We start from the raw sequence: 14,885 nt of genomic DNA, 5'->3' as shown, positions 1-14,885 counted from the left end.
GAGCTACGCCTCCGCCATTTTGGCCCCTAAGGAGACTGTCTATCTATGGCATTGGTAAACACATCATCCAGTAAAACATCCCACATACAAAAGTACATCTACCAGTTGAACAATGAAGAAATATAAAATATGCATACTATTCTATTTACCTATTTATTTATTCAATCTATGAAAGAATCAAAGCAGAAACATGCTAAAACATGTTTGTAAACATTCATACTGAATTTCATTTATTAAATAACAAATACAGCACTTTGAATTTATGGGTTCAGATTTACAAATCCAATTTACTCATTTATTTTTTTTAAAGAAAACAGGACTAGCTGCACTGGTGAGGTCACCGTCGGAGCTCATGACCTTTGAACCGTCACATTCCAGACCACAGACCATTTCTAGAATTGAAAAAACAAAAATGTCAATGTAGCATTTGCAATCATGTCTACCTTACCCATAACAACCTGACAATAACCTTCATGGAGAATGAAGGCTGAATCATGTTTGTGAATAATTAGGCCTACCTTCCAGGGTATATGGGGAAACGATGAAGGGGATGTTGTTTACTGTCAGAGTTTCTGCAGTTAATTGCTGAACATAGCTCATTGTTCAACTTTAGTCTCCTTCCTGGCCATGGTTTCCTCTGTCTGCATTGTAGCTAGCCTCAATGCGAGACTCATCAGTCATTCTTCCTTCAGAGTCTCACATGGCGGGGCCAATGCTCAAAATTGTAAACTGCACTACACCCTCCCAGCCACTGAGCATCGAACCGATACATCTGACGCTGTGGAGCACCTAAAAACTTTGGCACTGGCATGTGAAAAAGGGCTCGGTATTGGTGGGTACAGTTTTATTGTGATTGATAGCGTGTATATCGCGTGTAGCCACGGCGTTGTCGGCAAGTCGGCGTTGCAGTGGCTGTAGGCAAGGCCAGATTAGCAAACCCAGGGGCCCCTGGGCACTGAAGCTCTGAGGGAAGCCTCCACATCCCAGTTCTTTTGCGATAAAGGAACGCACGACTACACTCGGAGAAGAAGAAGGGGGGGGGGGGGGGGGGGGGGGGGGTGAAAAAATTAAAAAACTAACAAACTAAAAAAATCTGAGTAAAATGTTATATGGTCTCTCCTGATTCTAAATATAACTGAATCACTTTTTTTGACCAAGTAAATCAAAAAAATATATAAGCATTTTACAAAATATCTATGGAAAAATGAATGGCTCACCAGTCACCACTTGCCCACAGCCATCCAATGACAGACACTCAATCAATCATGAGACTTAATCTTCTTGGAAACTATTTTTATTGTATTCTGATTGGTCTTAGATTTGTCTCATAGTTCTGTGGAGCCCGACATGAGCCTGACAAAAAAGAAGAAGAAGAAGAAAAAAAGGGCCCCTTCATACTGAGGGCCCCTGGGCACCTGCCCGGGTTGCCCATATGGTAGAGCCGGCCCTGGATAGAGAGACTGTAGTCCTGGTTTCTTTTGAACTTTCGGTAGTCTATGCTGCGTAAACAATAGCCATGTTCAAAGACATGTATGTTAGGGTTAACCCTCCTGTCATTGCTCCTGACCAAGGCAATGGCGAAAGAACTGGAGTTGGTCCCCGGGCGCTGCACTGCGGCTGCCCACTGCGGCTGCCCACTGCTCCTAGTTCTAGGAAGGTTCCTAGTAGACTAGAGGATGGGTCAAATGCAGAGGATGAATTTCCCCATGGGGATAAATAAAGGATAACTTAACTTAACTTAACGTAACTTAACTTAACTTAACTTAACTTAAAGACAATGCTTTTCTTTACCTGGAGATTATGGGTGGTATTGAGGAGACAGACAGTAGAAATGGACGGGGGAGTATAACCAAAAAGTGCCCAGAGGCATCAGACCCAGTGGGAGGAGGGTCAGCAGGGGATTTCTGATGCTCAGTAAACAAGCTCAACTAAACATGGCACACTCCTTGGCTGGCAGGCACAAATAGTGGACCTCTTGCTCCTGACTGTCTCATGTATCGATGACTATTCTTGGGTGCGACAAGCCATCCACCAGCAACTGCTGTATATTGTGAATGTCAGTGTTCAGAGGTGGCGGAGACGGAAGAGGTGAGTGAATGTAGTTGTAGACCATAAAACCTTTATTGTTTAATGCCTCCCAGAATATGCACGCACCTGGAAGCAACGTGCATAAAATGCTGGTGCACTAAATGTCTTCAGGGGTTCCAGGCATTAAACACTTTGGTAAGACTTTATAATAACGTTCAGTCGTAAGTCATTTATAAGCCTTTAGGTAATGATGAACTAACCATTTACAAAACATGAATATACATTTGTAGATGATTAATAAATGTTATGTTAACATATACACATGTGTTGTAAGTCATCTATAAGCCTTTAGTAAATGAATCAAGTGTTCCTCACCTGTTGTAAATGATGTGTAAATAATCTACAATTCATTTCCAAAGCTTTCTGCATCCCCTAATCTAAAGTGTAAGTGGTTCTCAAATCTTTTCACATGAGGGACCCCTAAACTGACAAAGATTAGACCACGGACCCCCCCCGGACCCCCATTTGAGAACCACTTGTGTAAACCATTCATGACACATAAATGTGTTACATACAAGGGGGTAGCTCTGTTTGTCGAAATTGAAGGAAATGCGGAAGTGTCGTCCTCTTTGCCTGCAGGGGGCGACCCACTAGTTTGTGGATTTCTGTTTTGAAGCCTCAAGTATGACCTCAGTAAACACTTTCCTAATGTGTTTATGGTCTCAATCACTAGTTTCAGACTATGTTGTAGTTGCAGACTATGTTTTGGGGCGTGATTGACAGGTCGCCTGTCCACTGATCACACAGCTTGGACTTGTGTCGAGATTCAAGATGGCAATGGCCAAAAATGCCATATGTGAGGCATCAAAAAACAGAGGTCCACAGACAAATGGGTCACCCCCTGCAGGCCATTTGAAAGAATGCCGCACTTCCGCATTGGCTTCAATTTTGACAAAGCTACACCTTGTATGTAACACATTTATGTGTCATGAATGGTTTACACTTTAGATTAGGGGATGCAGAAAGCCTTGTAAATTAATTGTAAATGATTTACACATAATTTATAACAGGTGAGGAACACTTCATTTACTAAAAGTTTATAGATGACTTACAACACATTTGTATATGTTAACATAGCATTTATTAATCATCTATACATGTATATTCATCTTTTGTAAGTGATTAGTTCATCATTAACTAAAGGCTTATAAATGACTTACGACTGAACGTTATTATAAAGTGTTAACAAAACTTTTGATCTGTGAGTTGTTAAAGTTTCAGAACATTTCCTTGTTTTTACTGTGACTTTCATGTTTTGGCTGGACGGCAACGGCGGCCAGCCTGTAAAATGGGAACGTCGCTGAGTGACCAAGTTACATCATTGGTCGGCCATGGCATGCGGCGACGTTACACCAAAGACGATGAGATTTCAAGCAAGACGGACCGACTCACTTCCTGTCATTTTGTCACGTGGATTTTGCCCATAGACTTTCGTCAGGTCTGAGTCTATTGGAGTCACGTGACAATTTAGGAGACTTGCTGCTACCATGTGTTAGAATTGGCGGAGCCTGCGGTGACCCATCTATAGTAATATAATAGCTATGGTTACACCCTTGCGTGCTGTTTTGTGTGCCAGTACTCACAATGCACTCACTCACTCTCTTTCTCTCGGCTCAAGGAGACACCAAGCTCTGTCTGGAGAGAGGAGCGGATAACCATTGGAATTACTGACATAACAATGCCAGCGCTTTTGTTACGGGTCTTTGGTGGACATGGGGCCTTAATTATCATACCATCCAGCCATATAGTAGGTTTTTCACCTAGTCCTGTTCCAGATAAAATTTGTGATGGACATGCAACATTGCCTCCCTGATCTCTTTCAAGCACGCCCATATATAATCAGTCAGTTATCCCGAACGGAGGCTCGGTGGCCCATGATACGGGATCTCTCTCGCCTAGACAGACATACTCCAAATACATCAGGATAGCTCTTCAACCATAAGGCCTATATATGCATAATGTCTGGCCTTGTTTGAAAGTTAAGAAGCTATGAAATATGAATCAAGTGTAAGTACATCTATTACCATTCCAGAGTAAATTGAGATGCAATGAGGAAAAACTAAGACTTTCATCCGCGCCTGAATAATCAGAAATAATCTAATTTTAAAAGGCAACATCACCATTATAACCAAGATGCCACAAATAAAAATGCTGCTGAATAATTGTCATACTCCCTGACTACAACTGTAAGTGTACATCTGATGAAAATACACTAAAATGCACCATTTATGATGCAATTCTATAAATTTAGGCAAGGATGTTTTTTTCCCCTTTATTGCATCTCCGTTTACTCTGGAATAGTAATAGATGTAGGTTTACATACACTTGATTCATATTTCATAGCTTCTTGTTACCTTTCAAACAAGGACGGACATATTGGTATGCATATAGGCCTTATGGTTGAGGAGCCATCCTAATTTATTTGGGGTATGTCTGTCCATGGCCGTACCCAGGATTTGAGGGATCCAGAGGTCTTTTTAGAAAATGTTGTCCATTTTAAAGTAACATGCTTCAATCTGGTGCACTTTGAGAGCAAAATTAAGAGGCTAGATCTATAAAGAACTACATACATCATATTAGATTAATATCGTCTTTACTGTGCTGTTGCTTTGTTGCACTTGTCTGCTGCAGTTGAAAGTAGCTGTATCTTCCACATACAAACCATAGTCTGACACATTTAATCCCATTTGCATGACTCTTGTCATGGCTTTGACCAGCTAGCTAGCTGGTCACATTATGACCACTGACCAGAGAGCCAACGCTACTGTAGCTCTGATGATTGGATGCAGCGGCAGTCCTGAGCCCTGCCCGCCTGCCTGAGTCTGGTTCTCATTGGTCACGGCTGATGTCAATCATTGCAGGGAGGCATTCCTACAAGGCCTGCATGCCTCCACTGTTGAGCAATCTTATCTGTTTAGCCAATCATAGGTTAGCATGAAAAATACTGAAGCACATACACACACATGACACACGGCATAAGACCCTGCCCATGGACCCTGCCCCTGAGGAGCAACAGAACTCCTGAGGTCCTCCGTCCACCAGAGACTGCCCTTTCCTTCCCTGGCCTGCAGGTGTCACCATTAAAGCATTTTCAATAATGGAATTTGTTGAAAGAGGAGAGAAAATATATTTTGGTTTATTTATTAAAAATATATAAACTCTCCCTTTTCTTCTCAAAAAAGAAGGGAGGGGGCTCCTCCCTTGCCTCACTAGAAAAACCTCCTGTGACACACACACACTTCACCTCCATCCCAAATTTCACGACCCACCAACCGACAGTAACTTATAGAGCTGCTGGTCACAGCTCAAAAGCCAACGGGAATCACGACAACAATACTAGTACATACTACAAATCTAAATCAACAGTACATACGGATACGGAACGGCATTCCTCCTCAGGTTCCCCATAAAAAGTCTTTCAATGCAGAGCAGCAGTTAAAGGCTTGAATAATGTTCTTACCAAATGATCACAGCAAAACAGATATAAAACAGATATAATTTCAAAGTGCAAGTTTAATCATTTAGTAAATAATCTGTTTCAACCTGAGTTAAAGTTAAAATTTATAAACTTTTTTGGTGTTTCAAAAGAGAACACCTGTAAACACGTGTCTGTAAAGGTGACAACTGGAACATATCAACACCCGATGTTAAAGTCGTTATTTTCTACATTCGTTCAAGTGTTATGTATGTACTTCCTGGAATGAATACAGAAGAAATATTGTATTAATTCTTTGGGATTTTCTTTATTGATCTTTGCAAACATTCACTTTGATCACACATTCAATCACTAAACCCTGGTGACACACACACACACACACACACACGCACACGCACACACACACACACACACACACACACACACACACACACACACACACACACACACACACACACACACACACACACACACAGCTGCTTTAATAACTCCTGTCTACTTGAGCTTACACAGCTCAGCAGTGTTTCCAGTGCTATAACACCACAGTCCAGGATGGAGAGGCTGAGTGAATGTGGTCTGGACTCGGTGGAGGAGAGTCATGGTTTCAGAGACGTTGTAGAAGGACAGAAGACCTGCTCTGTGATCCAGGTACACTCCTACTCTGGAGGACCGAGGAACTGTGATGGGAGTTATGATACTCTTATGTTTGAACTGACAACTAAGGCCGTAATACTCTAATGCCCAAGACATGTCATTGTATCCAAATCCACTTTCATGTCGTGTTCTGCTAATATCTTTATATGAGACTGCTATTGAAACATACCCGCTCCACTCCACCTCCCAGTAACAACGTCCAGTCAGACCCTCTCTGCTCAGGACCTGACGGTGGTGAGTGAATCTGTCTGGGTGACTAGAATATAACTGTCCTTTACTCGTGCGTGTTGCTTTTCTGTTCCCCTCAGTTAATAACAGCTGTGTGTGTGCTGTGTTTGGATCCAGTGTGATCTGATGTGAATATTGTAAGAAGGCAGCTCTGGTCTTGGGCTCTGGTCGTGGCAGTAAAACATCCACTTCAGTCACTGTCAGTGAGATCTTAGGCCATTCCTCTGTTAGGATGTCCTGTAGTTTACCTCTGGCCTCTGACACAGCTGCAGTCACACCCTCAAAGTAGTGCAGAGGACGGGTGTCGATCCTGGGTGAGTCTGTAGATTGACTGAGACGTGACAGCGAGGGGTAACTGTGGAGGAAGTGGATGTGATCCTCTGTGTGTGAGAGCTGCTCCAGCTCAGCGTGTTTCCTCCTCAGCTCAGAGATCTCCTGCTTCAGCTTCTCCTGAAGTTCTTCAGCCTGACTCACTTCCTCTTTCTGCTGGGCTCTGATCTGCTGCTTCACCTCAGAGCTTCTCTTCTGAATGAGACGGACCAGCTCAGAGAATATCTTCTCACTGTCCGTCACTGCTTTATCAGCAGAGAGATTCATAGCCTTCACCTCCTGTTGAAGCACCTTCACGTCTTTCTCTCTGCCCTGGACTTTCTTCTTGATTTTTTGCCGATTCACGCCAAGCTCTTTCTGCCTCCTGGCCCTTTCTGCGGCAGCTGAGACTGTGTCGTGTCCCTTATGTTCGTCCATGGAGCAGAGGTAACAGATACACTGCTGATCAGTACGGCAGAACATCTTCATCACCTCGTCGTGATGAGAGCAGATGTTCTCCTGAAGATTCACGGTGGCTTCCACCAGCCTGTGTTTCTTTAATGGAGCTACAAGATAGTGAGGCTGGAGGTGCTGCTCACAGTAAGAGGCCAGACACATCATACAGGACTTGAGGGCTTTCAGCTTTCTCCCAGTGCAGAAATCACAGCCCACATCTCCAGGTCCAGCATAGCAGCGATCAGAAGGAGCAGCTTGGGGTCCGGTCTTCCTCATGTCCTCCACCAACTCTGCTACCATGGTGTTCTTCCCCAGGACAGGCCTTGGTGTGAAGGTCTGTCTGCACTGGGGGCAGCTGTAGGTTTTCTTCTGATCCTCTTCATCCCAGCAGTCTTTTATACAGCTCATGCAGTAGCTGTGCCCACAGGGAACAGTCACCGGATCCTTCAGTAGATCCAGACAGATCGAACAGCACCATTTTTCCCTGTCCAGCTGAAATCCTTGCTGCGCCATTTCACTTCTCAGTGACAGTGAGTCAGATAGAAACAAGCTGGGCTCTGCTCCAAACCAAACCTCTGTTGTTTTCTTCATGTTCATGTGCTGATCTGCAGTGAATGGGCTGGTCAGCTCTTGTACTTCACAGCATGTTTACACCCATCTTTAAACTGGCATATCTGTGAAACGGGAGGAACAGGGAATATGGGAAGAGAATGGAACTGCGTGTAGACCGGGGAGAAGAGGGAGGGGTTATCAGGCTTTGCTTCATTCCAGGAAGAGGAGCATTAAAGAGGCAGTGTGTGTTTAAATACAAACTTAAAATCAATCTCTCTCCCCCCTTATCCCCCTCACTTTTCTTTCTGATGTATTTGTATTTTGCATAGTGCACTGTAAATTTCCCGTATCACACCTCAACCTGCTGCTCTAACAGACACCATCTTGTATCGACAACCACTTGACTGGCAAGTGTGTTTTATTTAAATGCATCTGCAGATCATGTAGGGGCCGCGCATCCGAGACTCTGCAGGAAGAATGATGAGTCTTGCGTTGAGGCTACATTGTAGCCTACTGCTGTTGTTGACACAAGGGAGGCTGATTTTAGGGGCCAATATGGTGGCGGTGCTGTTTTGGCGCTCCCGCAGCGCAGTTTCCAAAAATGCAATAGATTGTCGGCTCTTTCCTTCCACCCTCTTTGTTTGGGGGGAGAATCATATAGGCTACATAAATAATATGGACGTAGCTATCCCATTATGTTGGCCGTCGCCATCTTGATTTTTCATCAGCAGAGTGGGAGGGAATGGGTTGTCCTTCCGTACCTCACGTGATGGGAGTTTCCCAGAGCAGCAGCTGCGCCTGCTATTGGTCCGTGATCGGCAAGCTGCGCGATCGCTGGACAGGCAGATCTGTCAATCACCCCCTTTTCTATCATCTATTTTACTCCAAAAATGAGCCCCCTACAGTTGTTATGAAAAGGTGAAATTAGCTATACAGACCAAACCCGTGTTTCGGCCCTAACTGGAAATATGTTCTGTTACAAAGTCAGGCATTTTAACATGGGGAGATCTGTCTACTGCCCCTGAGCCCAAGTGGCCATTCGATGAATTACAGCTTAAACAAAGACTTCCGCATCTTCCTGGGAAAGGAGGTGGGCTTGCCCACTGGGGAGAATGGGAGAGGGAGAAACCAGAGCCTCTGGGACAGAGCAATCTGGGATAAGCAAGAAGAAAAAAATGCTGGCTTCAAGTGCTCCTCATATATTTCTGAATTTGAAGTAACACAGTACAGTAGCCTACACAGTTTACAGTACAGTACAGTACAGTACAGTACAGTACAGTACAGTGAGTTATGACCACATTATACTTAGTCAACCCCTCAGCAGCAACACATTTCAGATGATATTTGCCTTTTGGAGCAGGTAGCAGCTACACCATCATTTTAGATGGGTCAAAGTCATATTTCGGGTGTATCTTGCCCATTCTATGGCCAGACGACAGCCACTGGAGGAGTGATTGACCAACCAAGTCTTTCCTGCTTTCTCTAATTATTTGTCTTTCTATCTGTTTTGTGGAAGCCACTATCCAGAACATGTAAATATTTGTAAATAACGACATGTTTGACTATTGTGCAATGTCTCCCCCCTTTCTACCTATAGGCTATTTGCCTCTGGTGAAACACTGCCACTATGTAAATACTTCTGTCTATTTTTCTTATACATATTCATGTCATGTCCTTAAATTATACAGATGTCATGACTTTATTCTCCACTATGTACCTTTATCTATATTTTTTTAAATGGCTGTCAATGACATCACAGGGGAGGAGGGTATTTAAACCTCCCCCTTTTCATTGTTCTGCTTGACTCTGAGGAAGACAGTTCACCTGTCGAAACGTCAGTCAGCCCCTAAATAAAAAGAACGTGCAGACTAAGAGTGCTCCAGTCTTCTTACTTTGGATACATGCCCAGGTAAAACCTTTTCTATATACATATTATGTTCCTCACTGTTGAGCACCAGGACTCCTCTTCTGTTCCAAGCTTGGCTGATGCTCGCTGGGTGTCTCTTTAGAGTTGTAATATATTGTCATGTCACAGTGTTTTGGGGTCATTAATAAACAAGATTGATTCTGTTATTTTTCTATATTTTTTTGGGGTAGTGCTATTTTACATTGAAGTCAAAGGGGAGAGGCGTGGTGTTTTCCCCCTAAAAGGGGGCGGGAACATACATGTGCCGCCTAAAAAATGACGTATTACCCATCTGATGTATGGGAGTTTCTTTGATTTTTTATTATTGTCTGGATTTTATGTAGTTTTGTATACACAAGTGATGTCACAACAAGTCAGATCAAACAAACAAAAACATTCACAAGAGAAAATATTGGATGGTTCAAGGGAGGTGTTACAATTCAAGCCAAGAGGATGTATTTATATGGATTTTCTGCTTTCTCAGACTCCACTCTATTGCTAAAAATACTGTAGTACACTGAATCTTTATTACTCTACCTTTTTATTTAAATATTATTTACATTTAAAGCAGCTACGAGCAACTTTTTCGATTGTTATTAAACAGTATAATTACAATATTGATGCATCACATCTTACCTATAATAGTAGCTGAGACCAAAGCCGTGTGAATCGGAGATTGCTCCCTTAGATGATTATTAAGTCTGTGTCTGTCTAAACTCGCGTCAACAGGGGGCTCTCTCTCTCTCTCTCCTTATCGCCGGACCGGATAAACGCGGAAGTGAAACCCGGAAGTGAAACGCAGCTGCCTGCCTTCACCCGTTCGCGCTGCCTAGCAACATAGCATAAACAATGTGAACGCCACGCATACTCTCGCGAACATCTCTCGTTATATTCTAACAGGTTTTTTGGAAGTTATTTTGTGGTTATGGCCGAAGTGGCTGCTGCAAACCGTTTCATTTCACTTCCCGATCTTCCCTGGCCACAGACAGACTAACACTGGCCGATTCACTCGGGCTTCAAGCCAGACTACTCTGCGTTGGTCTCGTCTACTATTAGAGGTAAGATGTGATGCATTGATATTAAATTTATACTGTTTAATAACAATTGAAAAAGTTGCTCGTAGCTGCTTTAAGATTTTGTTAAAACAAATCCAGGAAAAATATTGCAAAAGTGGTTGGTTTGCCAAAGGCGGCAGAAGGCCCGAACTGTCCTGTTAAATTTCATCAACGCTCTAGTTTGTCAAGATACTCAAGAGTCCTTTGCATGCGGACGTGTTCTCAATCCCCAATGTACTCCCATAGGGGCTTCTCATAGCCTTCATGCACATGCTGTAGCAGTACTCTTCACCTGCTCTCACAGTATCTGACTGTACTTATCTATGACCTTCTTCAGAAGCTGCACCTCAACCCAGGACGTGCTGCTGCATCTCCTCCGTCTTCTGCTTCTGCGGGGCGGCTGTAGCTCAGGAGGTAGAGCAGGTCGTCCACTAATCGCTTTGGATAAAAGAGGTCGGTGGTGGGAAATTAATATCAAAAACGGCATATTTGAATAAGCTCAGGAAATTAAGATATGAGGAGTTACAGGGAAATGTGAGAGAATTAGAGAGACGACGTCCAAAAGAGGGAGGTGAAGCATTGGTAGAGCAGTTAAAAGGAGTAAGGAAGCAAATAGAAGATACGGGGAAGGATGAAATAGAGAAGAAATTGAGATTCACAAAACAGACATTCTATGAAGCAGGGCGAAAGGCAACAAAAATCTTAGCAAAACGCCTCAGAAATCAACAAATTAGAAACTCAATACATAAAATTAGAGATCCCTCAGGAAATAAACTTACCTATGAGCCAGAAAAGATTCAGAAAATCTTCAAAGAATATTACGAGAATTTATACTCACAACCTGAGTTGGAAAATGAAGATAGCATTAGACAATTTCTGCTAAAATTAGACCTCCCGTCCATAGGAGAGGTGCAAAATGAAGCTTTGACCGATCCCATAACAAGAGAAGAATTGGATTCTGCAATTGGAAGGCTGAAAGCCAATAAAAGCCCGGGGAGCTTTCCAGCTTTTGGCTTTCCAAATGAGTGGTATAAAATCATATCATAGAACAGGTGGACAAGCAACATCTAAATGCAGCCCTGGTGAGTCTCGATGCGGAAAAGGCGTTTGATCGGGTCAGTTGGTCTTTTCTGTTTAGAGTTCTGGAAAGGTTGGGATTCAACGATCAATTCATAAGATGCATACAAGCCTGATATGACAACCTGAGCGCTAGAATAAAGATCAATGGCCATCTGACGGATAGATTCAAGCTGTTCAGAGGGACTCGCCAGGGTTGTTGCGCTAGCCCCGCCCTCTTCGCGATTTTCATAGAGCCGCTGGCTCAAGTTATTAGAGAAAGTAGAGAGGTGAGGGGCATCGCTGTAGCAAAAGAGGAACACAGAATAGGTCTTTTTGCAGACGACATTATTGTTTTCCTACAAAATCCAAACTCAACATTTCCCAAGCTTATGTCAATTCTAGATGAATATGGTAGGATGTCAGGTTATAAACTGAACATTACAAAGACTCAGGTGTTGGCATTTAATTTTTCACCTAGTAAAGCAATCAGGTTAAAATATGAATTGAAATGGGAGGCAGATTCAATAAAGTATCTTGGGGTGCTAATTATCCATGACAAGAACAAAATTTACGAGTCAAATTATATTATTAATAATAAGTTAAAGAAGGATTGGTTAAAATGGTCTACGCTTATTCTGGATTTTAGTTCTAGAATAGAGGTGATCAAAAACGTGTTGCCGAGGCTGCTACAGTATACCTCTTCCTATCACTACCAGTTAAGATCCCAGACCCTCAGTTCGTATCGTGGGATAAACAGATATCACGGTTTATATGGGCAGGTGCCAGGCCCAGGGTGAAATTCAAGACACTCCAGATTGGTAAAGAGAGAGGAGGCCTGGCATTACCAAACATTAGGCAATATTATTATGCTGCTCAACTGAGATATGTCGTCTGTTGGTGCTCTCCGACCTACCGGGCTAGATGGAAAGATATTGAGATGAGTCTGGAACAAGTTCAACCTCAGACATTACTAGGGGGAAAGGTTCGCGCAATTTTAAAGGGAGATAACAACATTCTAGAAAACTCATTAGTAATATGGAAAGAAGTGGTTAAAAAATATAACCTAGCAAAAGATAGTAAACTATTGATCTGGCCATCCCAGTCCCCCAGTTTCAGACCTGGAGTATTGGATAATACCTATGCAAGGTGGAGGGAAAGAGGTATGACAGCCATGTGCACACTATTAGAGGGTCACAATTTTAAGTCTTTCGAGAAATGTAAAACCGAATTTGATCTAGAAAACTGGGATTTGCTCAGATATCTTCAGTTAAGACACTTCTTTGATACAGAAATTAAGAAACAGATCTCAGCTGAAGGAAATGAAGTGATTGAAGTATTTATGGGAGCATATACACAAACCCCAGCTAAAACTGTTTTAGAAGTTTGCATAACCGAAATGGGAATAATTCACTGTATGTTAAATCGAAATGGGAACTAGAACTGGATATTAATCTGTCAGAGGATGATTGGCTTTCGATATGCGAAACACAACAAACTTCAACAAGCTCCAGAGGATGGAGGGAATTTGGCTGGAAGAATCTGATCCACTTTTTCATCACACCTCAAATCAAAAACAAACAATTAGGTGAACAGCAGCACCTGCTGGAGACAGTGTGGAGCGATGAACGCCAATCATTCTCATATTTTCTGGTTATGCACAAAAATACCGTACAATCTTTCTGGGTCAATATTAGCCAAAGTGTAAAGGAAGTCTATTAGTCAAAGTGTAAAGGAAGTCTTGGGTTACGAGTTCCCTAGGGAGCCACAGATTGTCTACCTTGGGTTAATTACAGAAGATGCCATTCATAAGGAGGACTATTATCTGTTTAAGATTCTCACTCTTGCGGGGGAAAAGGCCATTACGAGGAATTGGCTCAAAGAAGACCCACCAGGAGTAGATCAATGGTTGGCCATAGTAGAGGAGATCCACTCCATGGAAAACATGACTTTTCGTCTTAGAACGAAGGCCAAGACTCTTGATCGCCGATGGGAAAAGTGGACTGCTTTCAGGGCAAGAGGCGCGCAGAATTCAATAACGGACTAAAAGGAAGGATCTGAGGACTGAGAAGCACAACCCCCCGTGACAGCTTTGTTTTGTTTTGTTTGTCTCTTTCTGTCTCTGTCTTCTTTGTGTCGATGTATGTCTATGTACTTTTGTTAACTCAAAATAAAGAGTTAAAAAAAAAAGAGGTCGGTGGTTCGATTCCCGGCTCCTCCAGTCTGCATGTCGAAGTGTCCTTGGGCAAGATACTGAACCCCAAATTGCTCCCGTTGGTGTGCCAGCACCCTGCGTGGTAACCTGCCGCCATCGGTGTGTGAATGGGTGAATGTACCTACTGACTGTAAAGCGCTTTGGATAAAAGCGCTATATACATGTAAATGCAGGCCATTTTTTTTCTGCTTGACCTGAGCATTGCTTGCTGGTGGTCCATCATATCCGATGGTGCCATCTTCTCCTATTTGCAGAAGATACCTGCGCAGAGATGGTTTTTAAAGTGGCATGGGGGCCATGCTGGCTCGGCAGATGGGACAGGTGGAGTTAACCTTTAGCCAGCGGTCGATACACTGGACATGGTAGTCATGGAAACAAGGAAGCATCCTCAGCTTCTCCCCATAGTTGTAGTCACAGAGGCAGATCATACACTGGTTGTTCACGGCGTTGAGAGCAGGCTGGTAGATTTCGGTGGGAAACCTCTGGATTTCCCATTTGCTCATCGCCTTCTTGTTCACAACGGCACCTTGGTGCTCCTCAAACTCCAGAAGAACCTCATAGTCATTTCCCTGCAGGCTCGCTGACAGGTTGAGCAGATGTTGATGATGGTGGTGATAAACATCAGAATCTGACTCATCACTCTCAAACTGTACCTGCAGACTTCCGGCCATTGTTGCGTCATGGTGGTGGTGATCAGAATCCGAATCTGACTCCTCTCGGTGAAACTGTACCTGCAGACTTCGGGCCATTGCGGCATCATGGTGGTGGTGATCAGAATCCGAATCTGACTCCTCTTGGTAAAACTGTTCCTGCAGACATCGGGTCATTGTTGCGTCATGGTGGTGAAGATAATCAGAATCAGACACCTCTCGGTGAAACTGTTCCTGCAGACTTTGGGCCTTTGTTGCGTCATGGTGCTGCTGATCAGAA

General features: G+C 43.2%; 1 protein-coding gene across 1 annotated transcript; it reads right to left on the bottom strand.

Moving 5' to 3' along the window:
* Positions 1 to 5,950: 5,950 nt before the first annotated feature.
* Positions 5,951 to 7,699, bottom strand: LOC310783928 (tripartite motif-containing protein 16-like). Its single transcript, XM_083644862.1, has one exon. It carries the CDS (start codon positions 7,682 to 7,684, stop codon positions 6,020 to 6,022), a length of 1,665 nt encoding a protein of 554 aa, XP_083500988.1. The 5' UTR covers positions 7,685 to 7,699; the 3' UTR covers positions 5,951 to 6,019.
* Between the last annotated feature and the right edge of the window lie 7,186 nt (positions 7,700 to 14,885).

This window comes from Poromitra crassiceps, assembly GCF_964638095.1.
Source record: "Poromitra crassiceps genome assembly, chromosome: 10".
NCBI lineage: Eukaryota > Metazoa > Chordata > Actinopteri > Beryciformes > Melamphaidae > Poromitra > Poromitra crassiceps.
This window is presented reverse-complemented; position numbering and strand designations above follow the sequence as displayed.

Coding starts and splice junctions, on each gene's coding strand:
- LOC310783928 (XM_083644862.1), bottom strand. CDS start 7,684: ATGGCGCAGCAAGGATTTCAGCTGGACAGGGAAAAATGGTGCTGTTCG.